Below are 17,528 nucleotides of genomic sequence, written 5' to 3'. Positions count from 1 at the left end.
CAAAAGACTTTGTCAAAATGTGGACTGGTACCAAAAACTTGACCAAAGTGTGATGCCGACGCCGTGGTGAGTAGGATAGCTCTACTTATTCTTCGAATAGTCGAGCTAAAAATCTAACCCCAGTGAGCTCAACTTTTAAGTACCTGACCTATGACCCTTACTTAGATCAATCAATATGTAAGGTCTGGTGTTTAAAAGGGGCAGTAGGTTAAAAGACATAAAGAATTTAGCTGTCAGAAAACAATAACAAGTACTTTTACAATGATATATTATATTTATCTAACCCCTGTGACCATGAACTTGACCCTCAGAGTATCTGACCATAAACTATCAGATGTCTGCCTCATCCTAAAATCAACCCTTGTATGAAGTTTGATGACTACAGGGGCATTTGTAACCTGAATGCAACTGCAAGTTCAATAGTCCTTCTTTCTATTCAAACTAGAAAATGCTTTTGCAAAAAAGCGCATGTCTACCCCAATGCAAAGTCCTATAGGCAAAAAGTCAATAGGGGTCAGGAGCGAAAATCAAAGAGACACTGATGGTTGGCTGCAATAGGGATCATCTACTTGGCATGTCCAGTCATCCTGCTAAATTTCAACACTCTTGGCCTAGTGGTTCTCAAGTCACTGTTCAGGCTCCTGTGACCTTGACCTTTGATCAAGTGACCTCAAAATAAATAGGGGTCATCTACTCTGCATGTCCAATCATCCTATTAAGTTTCAACATTGTAGGTCAAGTGGTTCTCAAGTTATTTCCAAAAAATGATTTTACATGAACAGGCCACTGTGACCTTGACCTTTAACAGACTGACCCAAAATCAATAGGGGTCATCTACTCTGCATGTTCAATCATCCTATGAAGTTTCAACATTCTGGGTCAAGTGGTTCTCAAGTTATTCATCGGAACTGGTTATCAATGTTCAGGCCCCTGTGACCTTGACCTTTAACAGAGTGACCCCCAAAACAATAGGGGTCATTTACTCTGCATGAACAATCATCCTATGAAGTTTCAACATTCTGGGTCGAGAGGTTCTCAAGTTATTGATTGGAAATGGTTTTCCATGTGCAGGCCCCTGTGGCCTTGACCTTTAACACAGTGACCCTAAAATCGTTAGGGGTCATCTACTCTGCATGACCAATCATCCTATGAAGTTTCATCATTCTGGGTGAAGTGGTTCTTAAGCTACTGACTGGAAATGGTTTTCAATGTTCGGGCCCCTGTGACCTTGACCTTTCACAGAGTGAACCCAAAATCGTTAGGGGTCATCTACTCTGCATGACCAATCATCTTATTAAGTTTCAACATTCTGGGTCAAGTGGTTCTCAAGTTACTGACCGGAAATGGTTTTCCATGTTCAGGCCCCCGTGACCTTGACCTTTAATGGAGTGACCCCAAAAGTGATAGGGGTCATCTACTTTGCATGTACAAGCATCCTATGAAGTTTCAACATTCTGGGTCAAGTGGTTCTCTAGTTATTGATCAGAAATGGTTTTCAATGTTCAGGCCCCTGTGACCTTGACCTTTGACGGAGTGACCCCAAAATCAATAGGGGTCATCTACTCTTCATGACCAATCATCCTATGAAGTTTCAACATTCTGGATCAAGTAGTTCTCTAGTTATTGATCGGAAATGGTTTTCAATGTTCAGGCCCCTGTGACCTTGACCTTTGACGGAGTGACCCCAAAAACAATAGGGGTCGTCTACTCCAGCAGCCCTACAATCCTATGAAGTTTGAAGGTTCTAGGTCAAATGGTTCTCCAGTTATTGCTTGGAAATGAAGTGTGACGGACGGAAGGACAGGGCAAAAACAATATGTCTCCTGGGGAAGACATAATAATCAAGCTAAAATAATTGTCTAAAGGAATTCACATTTTAACAATAACTGTATTAACCCTCAGCCTGCTAAATTTCTAAAATGGACTGTTACATCATTCAGTTTGGGCAATACCATTTATTATTTGAAGGGGTGTTCACTGAAAATTTACTAACTGAATAGCGAACAGTGCAGACCATGATCAGCCTGCACGGATGTGCAGGCTGATCTTGGTCTGCACTGGTCGCAAAGGCAAAACCAATCGCCGCCAGCAGGCTAAGGGTTAATATAATAGACAGCAGCTTCACAACACTTGCTGGCTAAAATGCCAACTGAAATTATTACCAATAAGAGTACAAAAATTTTAAAAGTCAAAAGCTGTCTAATGACAGAGTGCTCAACTATATGAAGCCTTTCAACCTAATACCAGTTTACATTAAAAAACTTCAGCAAAATTTTGTCAGTCGATGACAGAGCCTAATTTTTCCAAAAAATAACCCAGAGAAACTTTCTATGTGAAGTCATCCCTAGAATCAAGTGGAATATCTGAGAAAATTTGGTAAAATAATTCATGAGAAACATGCTTATATGCAAATTGTCATAAAATTACTATGCTACAAAGGGGCAAAACTTTGACCAAACAAAAGTTAGGGTTATGTAGCTTGCCATATGAGGTCATCTATGATGCCAAAGACATGTGTGAAGTTTAAAAGCATTTCGTCATGTAGAAACCTGCTTGCATGCAAGAATTTAACCTAATTTTCTAAGTAAAGGGGCATAATTAGGACAAAAAATAACCTAGAGTTATGTAACTTGCTCCCTTAGGTCAACTTGTAATGCTGAAGAAAATTTGTATAGTTTTAAAGCATTTGGCCAAGAAGTTATTGAGGAATGAAATTCTAAGTTAAAGAGGGCATTATTTTGACAAGACCCAGGAGTCTTCTGAATTTAAAGGATTATACTTCACTAATAGCCAGGTATATTAATACTTACATAATAAGAGGTAATAGTATGTTGTAATAGTCATCTTCTGATCCCTGAATCTGTAGTGCTACTTCTAGTACACTTTCTGGCCACTGCTGCAGGATATAACATACATACCCTGCTATCTCACGTCCATACAACTTCTTCTGTACCACTTGACTGAAGAAACAAGAATTATGTCATCATTGTAAGACACATGCCCTCTGAAAATACTGGCAAAAATATGAAATCCACAAAAAAACAACTGAATACAAATCTGACATGAAATTCCAAACAATACTTCATGCTGATTTGTTTGTTTCGTGTTTATCGCCATTTTCAATAGTAACGTAGTAATTAATCTACCGGTAATCAGTTTTCTGGGATTCTGTACCAGTACTAACCTGTTCTCCAAAAGTAACTGACAACTTCCCCACATGAATCAGAGGTGGAGGGTGAATGATTTCATACATGGATTATCAACTATCATAATTATGCCCTGCCTCAGGATCTAACTCATGACCCTGCGATCCAGGATCTGCACTCTCCTATCAACCAAAAGGGGTGGACTTTCCAAGTTGATGATAAATACAAACTTCCATCTTAATTGGTTAGAACTGTAGGAGGAGTTGAGTACACAAGGTAAAGGTAAAGTTGTAATAACATAGTTAAGTCCAAAAAGGGCATTATAGCTCATAAAGTAATTACAGTGAAACACCGCTCCCTCGAGCATTGATGACTCGAGTACCTGGACTCGCTCGAGCAATTAATGTGGTCCCGGCCGATTTCCTTCTATTTTCTATATAAAATTACCATGGCTGGGTCGAACATCGATAACTCGTGCATGACACCTGGTCCCTGTGTATTAATTTACTATTTGTTGCTTTTGGCAAACTCGAGCAGGTGTCAAAATTTTTCACACCTTCGGTGGTCAGAATGTATCAGTTAATAAAAAAGTTTCACACGTCATGAGAATTGCGTGGTCTATTTCACGACTATCCTAAATGTTTGTTTGTCAGTAAATTTGATCTGATTAATGAGATTAATTATTGATAAAGGGTTGAAGAAAAGTTCTATTGATCAAATATCGATCAATTACTGAATACTTAAAACCTTTTTTCTGCGGGGTCAAGAACATAGTTATGAGATCTTAGTATTTTAATCAGAAGTTGTTTGCACGCAAATGAAGGAAATGATAAAGACTTTTCATAAAATTGAGATGATAATTTTGATATTCACTTGTTGATAAATAAAAGTAAAAAGTCCTAGTTTTTTCTTCACCTGTGCCATATGTATTGAAACGTCTATCATAGATAACGTTTGTAATACGTTTTTTTTTTTTTTTTTAAAATGTCACAAGTATGTTATCATTACGCATCACCGTTTACTCTGCAAATGGTCCCGATGGTAAAACAAAATTCAATTTTATTCTTATGTTTGTTAATGTTCAGGTCGCTCGAAACCATGGATAACTCGAGCATTTTGCTCATCCCCTTGCGACCTCGAGCGAGCGGTGTCTTACTGTATCAGACAAAAATCCCAATAATGTGCAAAAGTCCACTTCATGTTGACACAGAATGCCATGCTTCATCTCATTTCAATGGAAATTATTTGACCCGAATACAAAAGGTACAGAGGTAGTTCCAATATGGCTAACAATATGTTTTAACCTAGTGGCCTAGTTTTTTAACCTCAGGCATCTCACTTTTCAAAACTTCAAAGTTTTATGAGGATCAAATAGTAATGGGGCCTCTGGAGCGCTAACAAGTTTTTTTTGGGGTAATCCAACTTTGAACTTATCCCGTAATTGAAGGAGACAAACATTCCGACAAATAATTTTGATAAATCAAGATGAAAATGTGGCCTTTACAGTGTTAACAAGGTTTTTCTATGATTTGACCTAGTGTTCTAGTTTAAAACCTCAAGTAACCCATTTCAGACTTAACTTAGATTTTACTGACATTGTGACCTTGTTTTTCACCCAAAATGAGGCAGTAACAAAACACATCAGTTATCTTAGTGTTGGTGATCTGGCAAAGTTTTATTCAAACTGGGCTAAAATTACAACTTCTTCAGTGTTAACAGTCCAATGGTTGACGACCCACGTTGGACAATAAATATTAATGAGGGACTTAGGGTAATCACAATAGTTCATCTTGAACTCTTTGTCCTCAGATGAGTTAAAATAACTAGAGCTATCATTGAAGCCGATTAATACCCCCAGACAACTCTTTGATACAAAATAAAATGTTGTGAAAATTAATGATCTTTGTCCTTCAAGTGTGAATTTTTTTACCTTGAACTTAATGTGAGCGCCTCAAGTCTTCTTGATGAAGTTAACAATGGATTTTATAAAAATCTTTCCAGTGGTTAAGAAGACAGGAGCAGACACAGATGAGCTATTTGACCCTTGATATCTAAGTGTTACCTTGATCTTGAACCTAGTGACCTAGGTTGTGCACTCTTCACGTCATCTTGGTAAGGAAATATTTGAAGCTAATTTTATGAAAATCTTTGAACAGCCAAAACGCCCAAAGTGGTAAAATATCCAAAATACTAGGTCCAAACATGATTACCAATTTGTTGACCGATATAAAGTATACTTTATATTTCTTTGTAATCATTAATACCACTGCTTTTTGAAAAGTAACACTTTTACTTGATCTCATGCTTTTGATTTTTATTTTTGCTGATTCCTGGCGTCAACATCTCTAGATTTTGGCGAGAAACATGTGTCCAAAACCAATGTTGTCTCGTATTGTGTCTCATTGTGATATGTACACTATTTCCAAGGGTCCGATACAAACAGAATTCGAAGATAGTCATATTGAATTTACAAAAATTGGTAATTTTAAACCATTTCAATACTTTTCTATTTTTTCATTTCTTCGTTGATAAATGTCCGATTTTTGAAGTGAATTACGTTACACTTTTTACACTGACCTGATATTAAGCAGAAATAAAGATATTCTGTGGTTTGTTTTGCACATACAAAGCAGTTACTATAATAAATCAAAATATCATTGACGAGTACCCTTTACTCTAAAGTATTATGAAATTTTAGTATAATAGTGAAAGACAGCAACGTTTTACGTGAAGATGTGAATTACGTGCACCCTTTCCTATAACATGACATAATATATTAAACAGAGAATAGCTCTGTTGCATAAAAACCTTAAATGCAATTAAACCAAATCCAAATAAAGTCAGTTTGCATTTCTCATCCTGTTTAGATATTTTTTAATGATTTCACCGATTTGTGAATTACGTTACAGTGAATTACGTTATAGCACGTTTTTAAATTGATCCTATATTTTCAATACAAATGAGTTGAACGAGTACATATCACTATGCTAACATGACGTCATCAAAGAGCTAATAATACGTCATCAGCTGCCATTATACAGACCTCGTGTTATATCGAAAGTTCGCCTTACAGAAATTCAATCAAGGTAGGAATTTAAGAATTGTCTTTTTTCCACTTCTAGATTCAACTTCCCGAAATTATTTAATGTTTTTAAAGAAGAAACACTTTCAACTTATGACTGATATATGAATTATTAAAATGCCATTTTTTATGTTGCATTTAAATGAAAATAAATATGGTAACGTAATTCACTTAAAGGTAACGTAATTCACTAGCATATAGAACTTCTCTTTCAGGTAAAATGGCAAAGTCTAGAGCTGAAATCCAGAAAAAATATCGAGAAAGAAAAAAAGCCAAAGAGGGTAAAAAGTATTTAGAGAGAGAAACGACCCGGGTTAAGAAATATTATGTGAAAACTACAGACCTTAATCCACGTAAGTTAAAAGAGAAGAGAGAGCGAACAAGGAACTGTATGAGAAACAAGAGCTGTCGGAGGACAGCAACGCTCGACTATTCAACAGCCTTGTCAATTGAATGAATACAAAAGTTGAAAAAGGGACATAATTTTGTAAAATGCAAAGTAGAGGTATTGAACCTCTGTACTGCATGTCATATCATGACAGTGAACAAGTGTGTGAAGTTTCAATCCTTTCCAATTTGTGGATACTGAGATACCAGCTTACATACAAAAACTTAACAAAAAACTGCTAAGTCAAAGGGGCATAATTTTGTAAAAATGCCAAGTAGAGTTATGGGACCTTCACAGTGCATGTTAAATCATGACAGTGAACAAGTGTGTGAAGTTTCAATCCATTCCAATTAGTGGATACTGAGATATCAGATTACATACAAAAATTTAACCAAAAACTGCTAAGTCGAAAAAGGGGCATAATTTTGAAAAAAAAGAGAGTAAGTTATGGGACCTGCTTAGTGCATGTCAGATCATGACAGTGAACAAGTATGTGAAGTTTCAATCCATTCCCATTAGTAAGTACTGAGATACCAGGTTACATACAAAACCTTAAACCAAAAATTTCTAAGTCGAAAAAGGGGCATAATTTAGTAAAAAAGCAATATAGAGTTATGGAACCTGTGCAATGTAGATCAGTTCATCACAGTGAATAAGTGTGTGAAGTTTCAATCCATTCCCACAAGTGGTTACTGAGTTACCAGCTTACATACAAAACCTTAACCAAAAATTTCTAAGTCGAAAAAGGGGCATAATTTTGTAAAAAAGCAAAATAGAGTTATGGAACCTGTGCAGTGTAAGTCAGTTTGTCACAGTGAATAAGTGTGTGAAGTTTCAATCCATTCCCACAAGTGGTTACTGAGATACCAGCTTACATACAAAACCTTAACCAAAATCGGGACGCAGACGCGGACGCGGACGCGGACGCATGGGCGAGTCCAATAGCTCACTATTCTATGAATAGTCGAGCTAAAAAGAGATTAGAAGAGAAGCAGACAGGTGAAATTTTTTCTAATTCCCAACAAGACTATGAAAGTCAAGAACACAGTAATAAAATGAAAACAAATAATGGAACAGTGTCCGAGGAAGAACTAGGACCTTGTGATTCAACCAATTCAATTCACCCAAGTACAAGTCACGAGTCAGCTGATACATCCTTGATAGTGAAAATGAAATTCAATAACACTTCAAATAAAAAGCGAGAGGGTAAAGCTTATGGTATAGCCAAAAAGAAAATAGCATTTTTGGAAGCAAAACTTAACAGATTGGCACACAAAAACGATGCCATTGAGAAAAAAAACTTTCCCGACAAACTCAGAAAAATAATTTATCAATGAAGAAAGGGTTAGACAAAAACCTAGATACCGATATTTCAAGAACAGACACCGAAAACAATGCAACAAATGTTTGAAAATACCACAGGGGCTGGAAGCAATAAAACATCATGTGAAAGAAAACGAAAATGCACTACGAATGAGAATGATTTATCCGTACTTACACCCAAAAGTCGATCAAAAGAGGAGCTAAGAAGGGGAAGGTTTATCGCCGTCGAAATACCCTAAAATAGTCAAAAAAACTGTCTTTTCACATAGTCCTTGTCAATGACTTGAACGAGAGTATCAAAGAAACCCGAGGTAGACGTAGAGAAAGGTCAGTCATCCAGAGTTTAAGTGGAAAACTGATTAAGAGATACAGAATGAGGTCCTGGCTAAGAAAGGCAGTGGAAGTTTAGTCATCGTTCTATTTACAATGATACAAGTAAAAACCCTAAAGTGAAGTATCTGAAGAGGAAGGCACTAGTGACCAAAGTAGTCACTTTTCTAGAGAGAGAAGACAACAGCTCTTGTTTACCCGGAAAGCGTGATGCTCTGAAATGTAAAACTGAAAAGTTACAAGTAAGGGTTCTGTCAGACTACTTGTACAATCTGCATCTGAAATTCAAAAGTGAGTTTCCTGAGACAAATGTAAGCTTAACAACATTTTCAAGCTGTCGTCCAAAGAATATAAAGCTTTTACACTTCAGCTCCAGAAAGACCTGTCTGTGTCAAAAGCACCAGAATATGGCATTAAAAGTCAAAGCATTGAAACAACTGAATATCACAACCACAAACAGTCCGGACCTTTTAATTAAGAACATGACAGATGAAGATATTTTAGATAGTATTGACAGTTGTGAATCTTCTACATTCGCATACAGTGAATGGCGCCGAAAAGAAGTTGAACACAAAGGAAAGATCACGAAACGTATGCAGATAGAAGTCATTGAAAAACCCAAAGATGAATTTTAAAGAGCTGATGAAAAAGGAATTGATGAATTTCCGTCTTCACACAAAACGTGTAGCAACCCAATATGAACAATTTAAACTATTGAAAGAAACAATTCCAGAACATCACATAATATGCCAGATGGACTTCGCGGGAAAATTATACGTGCGTCATGCTGACGAAGTCCAGTCAGCTTACTTCGACAAAGGTTTTTGTTACTTACATCCAGTGGTGACATACTTTAAAAATCACGAAAATGAGTTGAAACACAAATCATATATTTATGTGTCTGATACACCATCTCACACGGCAGGAACAGTTTATGCATTTCTTAAAAGTATTAATGAAATACTGGTTAAGGAACATGACAATGTTGAATGTATTCATTATATTACAGACTCCCCAACCTCACAATACAGAAATAAACACATGATGAACGTAGTCGGAAATCACGATAAGCTTTTTGGAATCCAAGCCTCATGGCAATACTTTGAAGCAGGCCATGGCAAGGGTGCTTGTGACGGAATAGGCGGAACAGCTAAAGAATGGCAGACACAGCAGTAAAGAGACACGCAGTTGTTATACAAAATGCTGAAGATTTTTTCAAATGGGTTCCAGCCAGACACAGAGTCCAATAACTTACATGTTTGTTCCCAAGGTAAAATGTGACCAAGCCCAAGAAGAATTGACAGCAATGAATGCAAAATCTGTTAAAGGGACTATGGAAATTCATAGCGTAGTTCAAGTAGATACTGCAAAAATTGCAGTACGTGACACGTCATGTTTTTGTCCAAGTTGTTTTATAGATGGAGAGTTCAAAATGGGATGCAGTGGCTGGATCCTTCATAACCTTACCTCAGCTGCTGATAACAAAACCCAAAATACTGAACCGGCTATTGACAATGTTGCAGCAATTACTGTCAAACATGTAGCTAATGCAGCTACAACTTATTCAAAAATCGCTGTTAATACATTTGTAGCAGCAATATACAATGGTAAATGGTATGTTGGGAAAGTATTAGAATATGACCAAGATGACAATGAATACAATATTACGTTTATGCAGGAAGGTAGTAGCAAGCTGTATGTCACATTCAAATGGCCTGCAAAAGATGATGTACTATGGGTCCATGAATCATCCGTTTTGTGCACAGTAGATGATCCTGTCCAATACGGGAAGCGCAAGATGTATAAGCTGTCTGAAACCGACATGAACATGATAGTATCGAAATTTGAACTCAGTGATTTACGTGTTTAAAAATTGTGAATTACGTTACCAGGTTTAAACAATGTTAACTTTTTATCTGTGCAAAGTAGCCTGTTCATTTCCATATATTTGTTCAGAAACAATAGCAAAGCGAGCAGAAATGTTTGTTTTAAGACCTTTAAGACAGGATTTGTGCGTTTAATTTCCTGCGTTTTTGAATCCTTATGTTTTTTTAGGATTTTTTGCCAAAAGTTTGTTTATAAAACATTACAAAGTTGTATTGCCAGTTGGTTTTTCATTAGATTTACATGCAAAGTACCGCAAGGGACTAAAATGTTAAATGTTATCAAGTATTTGACTGATTGTAATATTCACTCCATTGTGACAGTATATGGCATCTCTTTGTGATTTACGTTACTTTTACTGTTACATTTATAGATGTTGTCAAGATAAAATGTAATATTATTTTTTGGTTCAACGATGTGCCTTTTATAATTTACATGTTTCGGTAACTGATCAAAATTTTGGTTTAGTTGTTAAGCAAACTTTTAACTCCACCAATATTTGAAAACATAGCATCAAAATAAAAAAATAAATTTGCTGCTATCAATATTTTAGGTAATGAAATCGGACTCTGTAATCCATAGATATTATGTTTGTATCAAAGAACATTAACTTGTATATATATGCCAAACATCTGTTATTTTAATAACCATGGTTTGAATGATGTATTTCTATTTTGGTTGAAATAAATAAGTTTGATGTTAAGAAAATGTGTTTATAACGTAATTCACACAACTTATATACTACCTGTTTTCAATGGCTGTCAACTATATAATTCCTTTTCTTCTAGATCTTCGGTTTATGATATTTTTTTAGTAAATACCTAAAACTTTCCGTGGATAAATTTTTAATACATTTGGAAATTAAAATTTTTTCGGACATTTTCTTAATCGCAATTTTATCATTTTTCCTGATTTGGCTGTGAAGCGATTTTTAAGATATGGAGGTGACAAGAAAATAAGCTAGTTGACATCCAAGAGTGACCTTGACTGTGGATAAAGTGACCTTGATTAATGACTCTGCCCACTGTCTTGATGAGGTTAATATTTGATGCCAAATTTATGAAAATCTTCCAAGCAGTTTAGAACATATACAGCAGATACAATTTTAAGCTATCTGACCTTTGAACTCAAGTGTGACCTTGACCTTGGAGCTGGAGACATATGTTTGCACATTGTCTTGATGCAAGTTTTATTAAACAAGAGGACCATGATGGTCCTGAATCGCTCACCTCTTCCCACATGACCCAGTTTTGAGAATGATGTCGTTTTTTCTATTATTTGACATAGTAACCTAGTTTTTGAGCTCATGTGACCCAGTTTTGAACTTGACCTAGATATTATCAAGATAAAAATTCTGACCAATTTTCATGAAGATCCATTGAAAAATATGGTCTCTAGAGAGGTCACAAGGTTTTCCTATTATTTGACCTATTGACTTAGTATTCGAAGTAACGTGACCCTGTTTTGAACTTTACCTAGATATCATCAAGGTGAACATTCTCACTAATTTTCCTGAAGATCTCATGAAAAATATGGCCTCTAGAGAGGTCACAAGGTTTTTCTATTTTTATACCTACTGGCCTAGTTTGACTGCACGTGACCCAGTTTCGAAACTGACCTAGATATCATCAAGGTGAACATTCAGATCAATTTTCATGAAGATCCATTGAAAAATATGGCCTCTAGAGAGGTCAAGAGATTCTAATAATTTTAGACCTACTGACCTAGTTTTTGACCGCAGTTGACCCAGTTTTGAACTTGACCTAGATATCATCAAGATGAACATTCAGACCAACTTTCATACAGATCCCATGAAAAGTATAGCCTCTAGAGAGGTCGCAACGTTTTTTTATTATTTGACCTACTGACCTAGTTTTTTAAGGCACGTGACCCAGTTTCAAACTTGACCTAGATATCATCAAGGTGAACATTCTGACCAATTTTCATGAAGATCCATTCAAGGGTATGGCCTCTAGAGAGGTCACAACGTTTTTTCATTATTTGACCTACTGACCTACTTTTTGAAGGCACGTGACCCACTTTCGAACACGTGACCCACTTTCGAACTTGACCTAGATATCATCAAGATGAATATTCTTACCAATTTTTATGGAGATCCATTCACAAGTATGGCCTCTAAAGAGGTCACAAGGTTTTTCTATTTTTAGACCTACTGACCTAGGTTTTGACCGCACATGACCCTGTTTCGATCTTGGCCTAGATATCATCAAGATGAACATTCAGACCAACTTTCATACAGATCCCATGAAAAATATGGCCTTTAGAGAGGTCACAAGGTTTTTCTATTATTTGACCTACTGACCTAGTTTTTGAAGGCATGTGACCCATTTTCGAAACTGACCTAGATATCAACAAGATGAACATTCAGACCAACTTTCATACAGATCCCATCAAAAATATGGCCTCTAGAGAGGTCACAAGGTTTTTCTACTATTTGACCTACTGACCTAGTTTTTGATAGCACGTGACCCACTTTCGAACTTGACCTAGACATCATCAAGGTGAACATTCTGATCAATTTTCATGAAGATCTCATGAAATATTTGGCCTCTAGAGAGGTCACAAGGTTTTTCTATTTTTAGACCTACTGACCTAGTTTTTGACCGCACGTGGCCCAGTTTCAAACTTGACCTAGATATCATCAAAATGAACATTCAGACCAACTTACATACAGATCCCATGAAAAATATGGCCTTTAGAGAGGTCACAAGGTTTTTCTATTATTTGACCTATTGACCTAGTTTTTAATGGCACGTGACCCAGTTTCGAACTTGACCTAGATATCATCAAGGTGAACATTCTGACCAATTTTCATGAAGATCTTATGAAATATATGGCCTCTAGAGAGGTCACAAGGTTTTTCTATTTTTAGACCTACTGACCTAGTTTTTGACAGCACGTGACCCAGTTTCAAACTTGACCTAGATATCATCAAGGTGAACATTCTGACTAAATTTCATGAAGATCTTGTGAAATATATGGCCTCTAGAGAGGTCACAAGGTTTTTCTATTTTTAGACCTACTGACCTAGTTTTTGACGGCACATAACCCAGTTTCAAACTTGACCTAGATATCATCAAGGTGAACATTCTGACCAACTTTCATAAAGATCCCACAAAAAATGTGACCTCTAGAGTGGTCACAAGCAAAAGTTTACGGACGGACGGACTGACGCACGGACGGACGACGGACGCTGCATGATCACAAAAACTCACCTTGTCACTATGTGACAGGTGAGCTAAAAATTACCCAGCGGTTAAGGAGCAGACAAAGACTGACAAGCTGAAGGGCCACCAGATGGACATGTGTGACTCTAATATTGCCCCCATATACATGTGTAAAATTCCAATGATAAAACCTGGGAACTTCATAGCATTAGTATCTGACAAACCATTTAATTTCACTGACATGAAATTTCATTGTTAAAATATCAAACACTCTAGTTTACTTCAATTTACCATTTATGAAGTCATGCATATATTTCATATCAAACTTTGTATATATGAAAATATAAATTTTTTTTACTGAAAATATGAATGTTCTGCTTTAAGCAATACACATACCTAGAATGGACACAACACAAGTCTATGAAGAAGGAAAGCAGTGCTGATACGTATCTACAATACATCTTCTCCTCTGATTCCTGAAATATACATTGATACTATTGGTGTATAATTTACACAGAGAAACTGTCAATATTAGGTTGTAGCTCTGTATGGATAATATGCAATTTAAATCCAACTTCCCCCCCCCCCCCCCCCCCACCCCCGCAACCCCGTCAAAATATTTCGGTCTTCTCCAGTTCTTGCAGGGTCATGTATGGCTGAAGAAAATATTACAAGGGAGCACAAACAATACATAGACAAAACATCTATAAAACACTTCAAATGACACAAAAGAACACTGTCACGACCAAAGATAAGAAAGCTAAAGATTGACAGAATACCGAAAAATGTCCACAAACATCTGCGATGTGCTGACTGATGCAAAACTTTCCAGAAGTATGTATCAGTAGGAGAAAATGTTCTTATTTTTCATATAACAGTCAAGTTATTGTTGAACAATACTGATATGCTTCCCTGTTTTTACAATCTTAAATCTGGATTTTGACTTTTAATGAAATCAGATTTTCAATCAATTTCAGGCCACGACTTGGCCAGGCCAACACATTTCAATAAACTGTTTTTTTTTAGTATTTTGTTGCATCCATGTTCTGTTGTGGCAATGAAATGTCATGTCTATGTTTTGTTTTCTTATGTTTTGTCAAAAACCTTATGAAATTAATTACTCAGAGATTTCCAAATGTTAATCTTGGGTCAACTGCTTTTTTTAAAATGTTGTTCATCCAACAATGTCAATTTACAGCATTTGTTGTTAATAAGAACATTTATTCTGATGTTCTACCAGCCCTTGTATAAGGCCACCTGGGAAGAACCACTGACCTTCCATAACGAGCTCATTAAACCTTCACTGCAGAAGCTGAACCTACAACTTTCTATTCTTTATATGGAACTTTCAAACTAAGAAGATAAAATTTACCTTCAATTTGTCCTTTTCAACCTTCAGATGAGAACTGGTGATAAATTTCTTTATGATGTTGGCCAACTTGCCTGACCTGCAAAGAAAGACAGGAAAGTTGTGAATTTAATGTATTGTGGATTTCATGGTTTAGTCAATCCACAAAATTTAATCCCAACAAACAAGTAAAATTCTCATTCATTTTATATTCAAAAGTTGAAATCCACAAATTCATATGAATATGGTGTACTGATTTTTTTTAAGACTGAAAGTTAGGAAAACATTCTATAACAATTTTACCTGAGAGGTTTTCCCTTTGCTAAACATTTGTCCACATCATTCTGAATAGATTCAAACAGTACTTTGAGTACTCTGATAAATGCTAAAGGCATGGAACCAGTCGTCAGTTCCAGCAGAAGACTGCACATGGGCAACCAGTCAAATTTGGATTTTCCATCTTCCTCATTCTGAAAATGATTTAAAGAGAAAGAAGAGTTACCACTTTACTATTTCTACTTCTGTTTTTTTCCCTGTAATTTAAACCAGCAAGTCATTTTCTTTGCAAGAAATAACCAATTTTATCAAATAAGACAGAATTATAGTCAACTCTGACAAAATTTTGATGAATTTCTTCATTTAATTTCAGTGATTTTGTTTCCGTATTGTTTAATATTACTTATATATACAGTCGAAACTCGGTATCTCAAACTCGCTTACCTCGAAATTCCGCTTAAGTCGAAGAAATTTTCAAGTCCCGTCAAATTTCCTTCTTTATATATGTAATTCAACTCCGGTTCTGTCAAAATTTGACTTACTGAGATCCCGGATGTGTCGAAACGGATTTTCAGTCTCGTCAATAAAATTCAAGTGCATTGTAAACTCAGTAAGTCGATGTGAGAAAAATATGCGATAAAATTTAACACATCTCATTGTGAATGTGGTTGGTTTTTAACACATGTTCATGTTTATTGCCTATCCAGAAAGCCGTGATGCCAACATATCAAAGGTGCGGCAATTATCAAAGTGAGATGATGTCATACTTGTTTGCACATGCCATAAGGCGTAAAAAAAAAAATTGTTTGTTTCCGGTATCCCGACCTACCCTAAATTTTTGGCCCGACCCTAAATGTTTTTATGGCCTTGGAGAATATTTTTTTCAACTTTTTAACAAAAAGATGCAAAACTGCACTTTTTATGCTTTAAACATGGCCAGTGATGTTAGAAATCAACTTACGGATGCTCTAAAGGCATAACCCCCTTATTTGTAATCACTTTTTTGACAAAAAAATAATTTCTGAAAAGTCTCCCTTAATAAAAAAAATTCCAAAAAAAAAAAAAATTTTCCGACCTACCTACCCTAATTTTTTTGAGCATGTTACTGGAAACAAAGAATTTTTTTTTTTAGGCCTAATGATAATTGTTTGATGTTTACAAACATTACATTTCGTAGTCAGCGATCATTTGTTTTCGAGACGTTATGAAAATTGCTTTTAATGTAAATTAAATGAATTAATTAGTTCGAACAATTGGGATCTTTAGTTAGAGGTAATCGCGATGAAACTGTATAAAAAATTCTTCTTGGGGGAAAGCATCATTTGTTCAAAATGTCAGATCGAAATGCTGTCAATCCTCCAGGAGAGAAACATGGTACAAAAAGGAAACTTGACTCAAAAACATTTGAGGTTAGTATCATTTTTATTCTTTGATAAACTGAAAACTTTGATAAACACAAACTGTACAGAATCATGTACGCGTAAAGTGCCGAGAGCGTATACACGGCATCAAGGAAACAGTTTTTATTTTTTATTAAATCTTTTCATAACTTAACCAACTTTTTTCATCATTTGTCCATATACATCTCTCCTCATAAATCGAATTTCGGTTATCTCGAAATAAAAAGCCCGGTCCCTTCGTAAAATTCGTAATACCGAGTTTCAACTGTACCTACTTTTTAGGATATGGTGTTTTTAAATAAAACAGGTAAAAGTTAATGCAGAAATGCTGCTGTACTATCAGATGAACTACTCACAATAACAGCAGCATCTGTCAGCTGAGCTACTCCGAATTAGAGCTTTGCCAGTAAAAACTTTATAAAACTTAACCAAATTCCATGTTAAAAAGAAGCATAACTCTGTCAAATTAAAATCAAAGTTATGAAGATAGTTTCTCCTTGTGAAGACTTTGATAGTAACTACCTATTTTAAGTTTCAAGTCAATAGCTTTGATAGTAACAGAGACAAATGACTTTATCAAAAAATTTAACCAATGGCGATGGCCACGCTGGGGCGAGTGCAATAGCTCTACTTTTTCTTTGGAAAGTTAAGCGAAAAACCTGTGATATTCATACATGTCATCAACAAAATTACAAATAATACTAAATATGTATGGGATATTTCAAACTGGGCTTCCATAAAGATTACATCTAATGTAAAATGTACCTTTGATATCTCACACAAGTCATCAAAATCTTGAATAACTGTCCTGATGAAGGTGTCAGTGACATCTTCCCTGTTTAACACCTTCTGCAAAAATGTTCTGTCTGAAATATTTATACACACAGCACAAAATGTAATCAAAGCTGGTCTATAAAAATGATCTATTAAACTTCATACATTTTAGTTGTCTATTGAAATACGAGTGTAGGTGATAACCTTACAAACTCATTGGTTTCCATGAAATGAGAGCATCAACAATATTTCATCCACACTTTGTTGTTTTCTGTGATTTTGTTTGTTTGTTTTTGGTGTAATGCCATTTTTCATCTGTATGTCTGCCATTATGTAATTGTTGGCAGTCAACATAACCAGTGTTCCTGGATTCTGTACCAGTACAAACT

At 35.7% G+C, this 17,528-nt stretch overlaps 1 protein-coding gene across 1 annotated transcript in view; it reads right to left on the bottom strand.

Moving 5' to 3' along the window:
* Nucleotides 1-17,528, bottom strand: part of LOC123533953 (serine/arginine repetitive matrix protein 2-like) — a 60,186-nt gene that overhangs the window by 34,024 nt on the left and 8,634 nt on the right. The window contains exons 5-9 of the mRNA XM_045315947.2: nt 17,131-17,231; nt 14,993-15,159; nt 14,714-14,789; nt 13,738-13,817; nt 2,811-2,960 (exon numbers count right to left, since the gene is read on the bottom strand). Of these exons, the coding sequence (XP_045171882.2) occupies nt 2,811-2,960; nt 13,738-13,817; nt 14,714-14,789; nt 14,993-15,159; nt 17,131-17,231 (574 nt within the window). The remainder of the gene's footprint in view (nt 1-2,810; nt 2,961-13,737; nt 13,818-14,713; nt 14,790-14,992; nt 15,160-17,130; nt 17,232-17,528) is intronic.

This window comes from Mercenaria mercenaria, chromosome 12 (assembly GCF_021730395.1).
Source record: "Mercenaria mercenaria strain notata chromosome 12, MADL_Memer_1, whole genome shotgun sequence".
NCBI classification, from domain to species: Eukaryota; Metazoa; Mollusca; class Bivalvia; order Venerida; family Veneridae; genus Mercenaria; species Mercenaria mercenaria.
The sequence above is the reverse complement of the archived record's forward strand: the minus strand, read 5'-3'. Positions and strand labels throughout refer to the sequence as shown.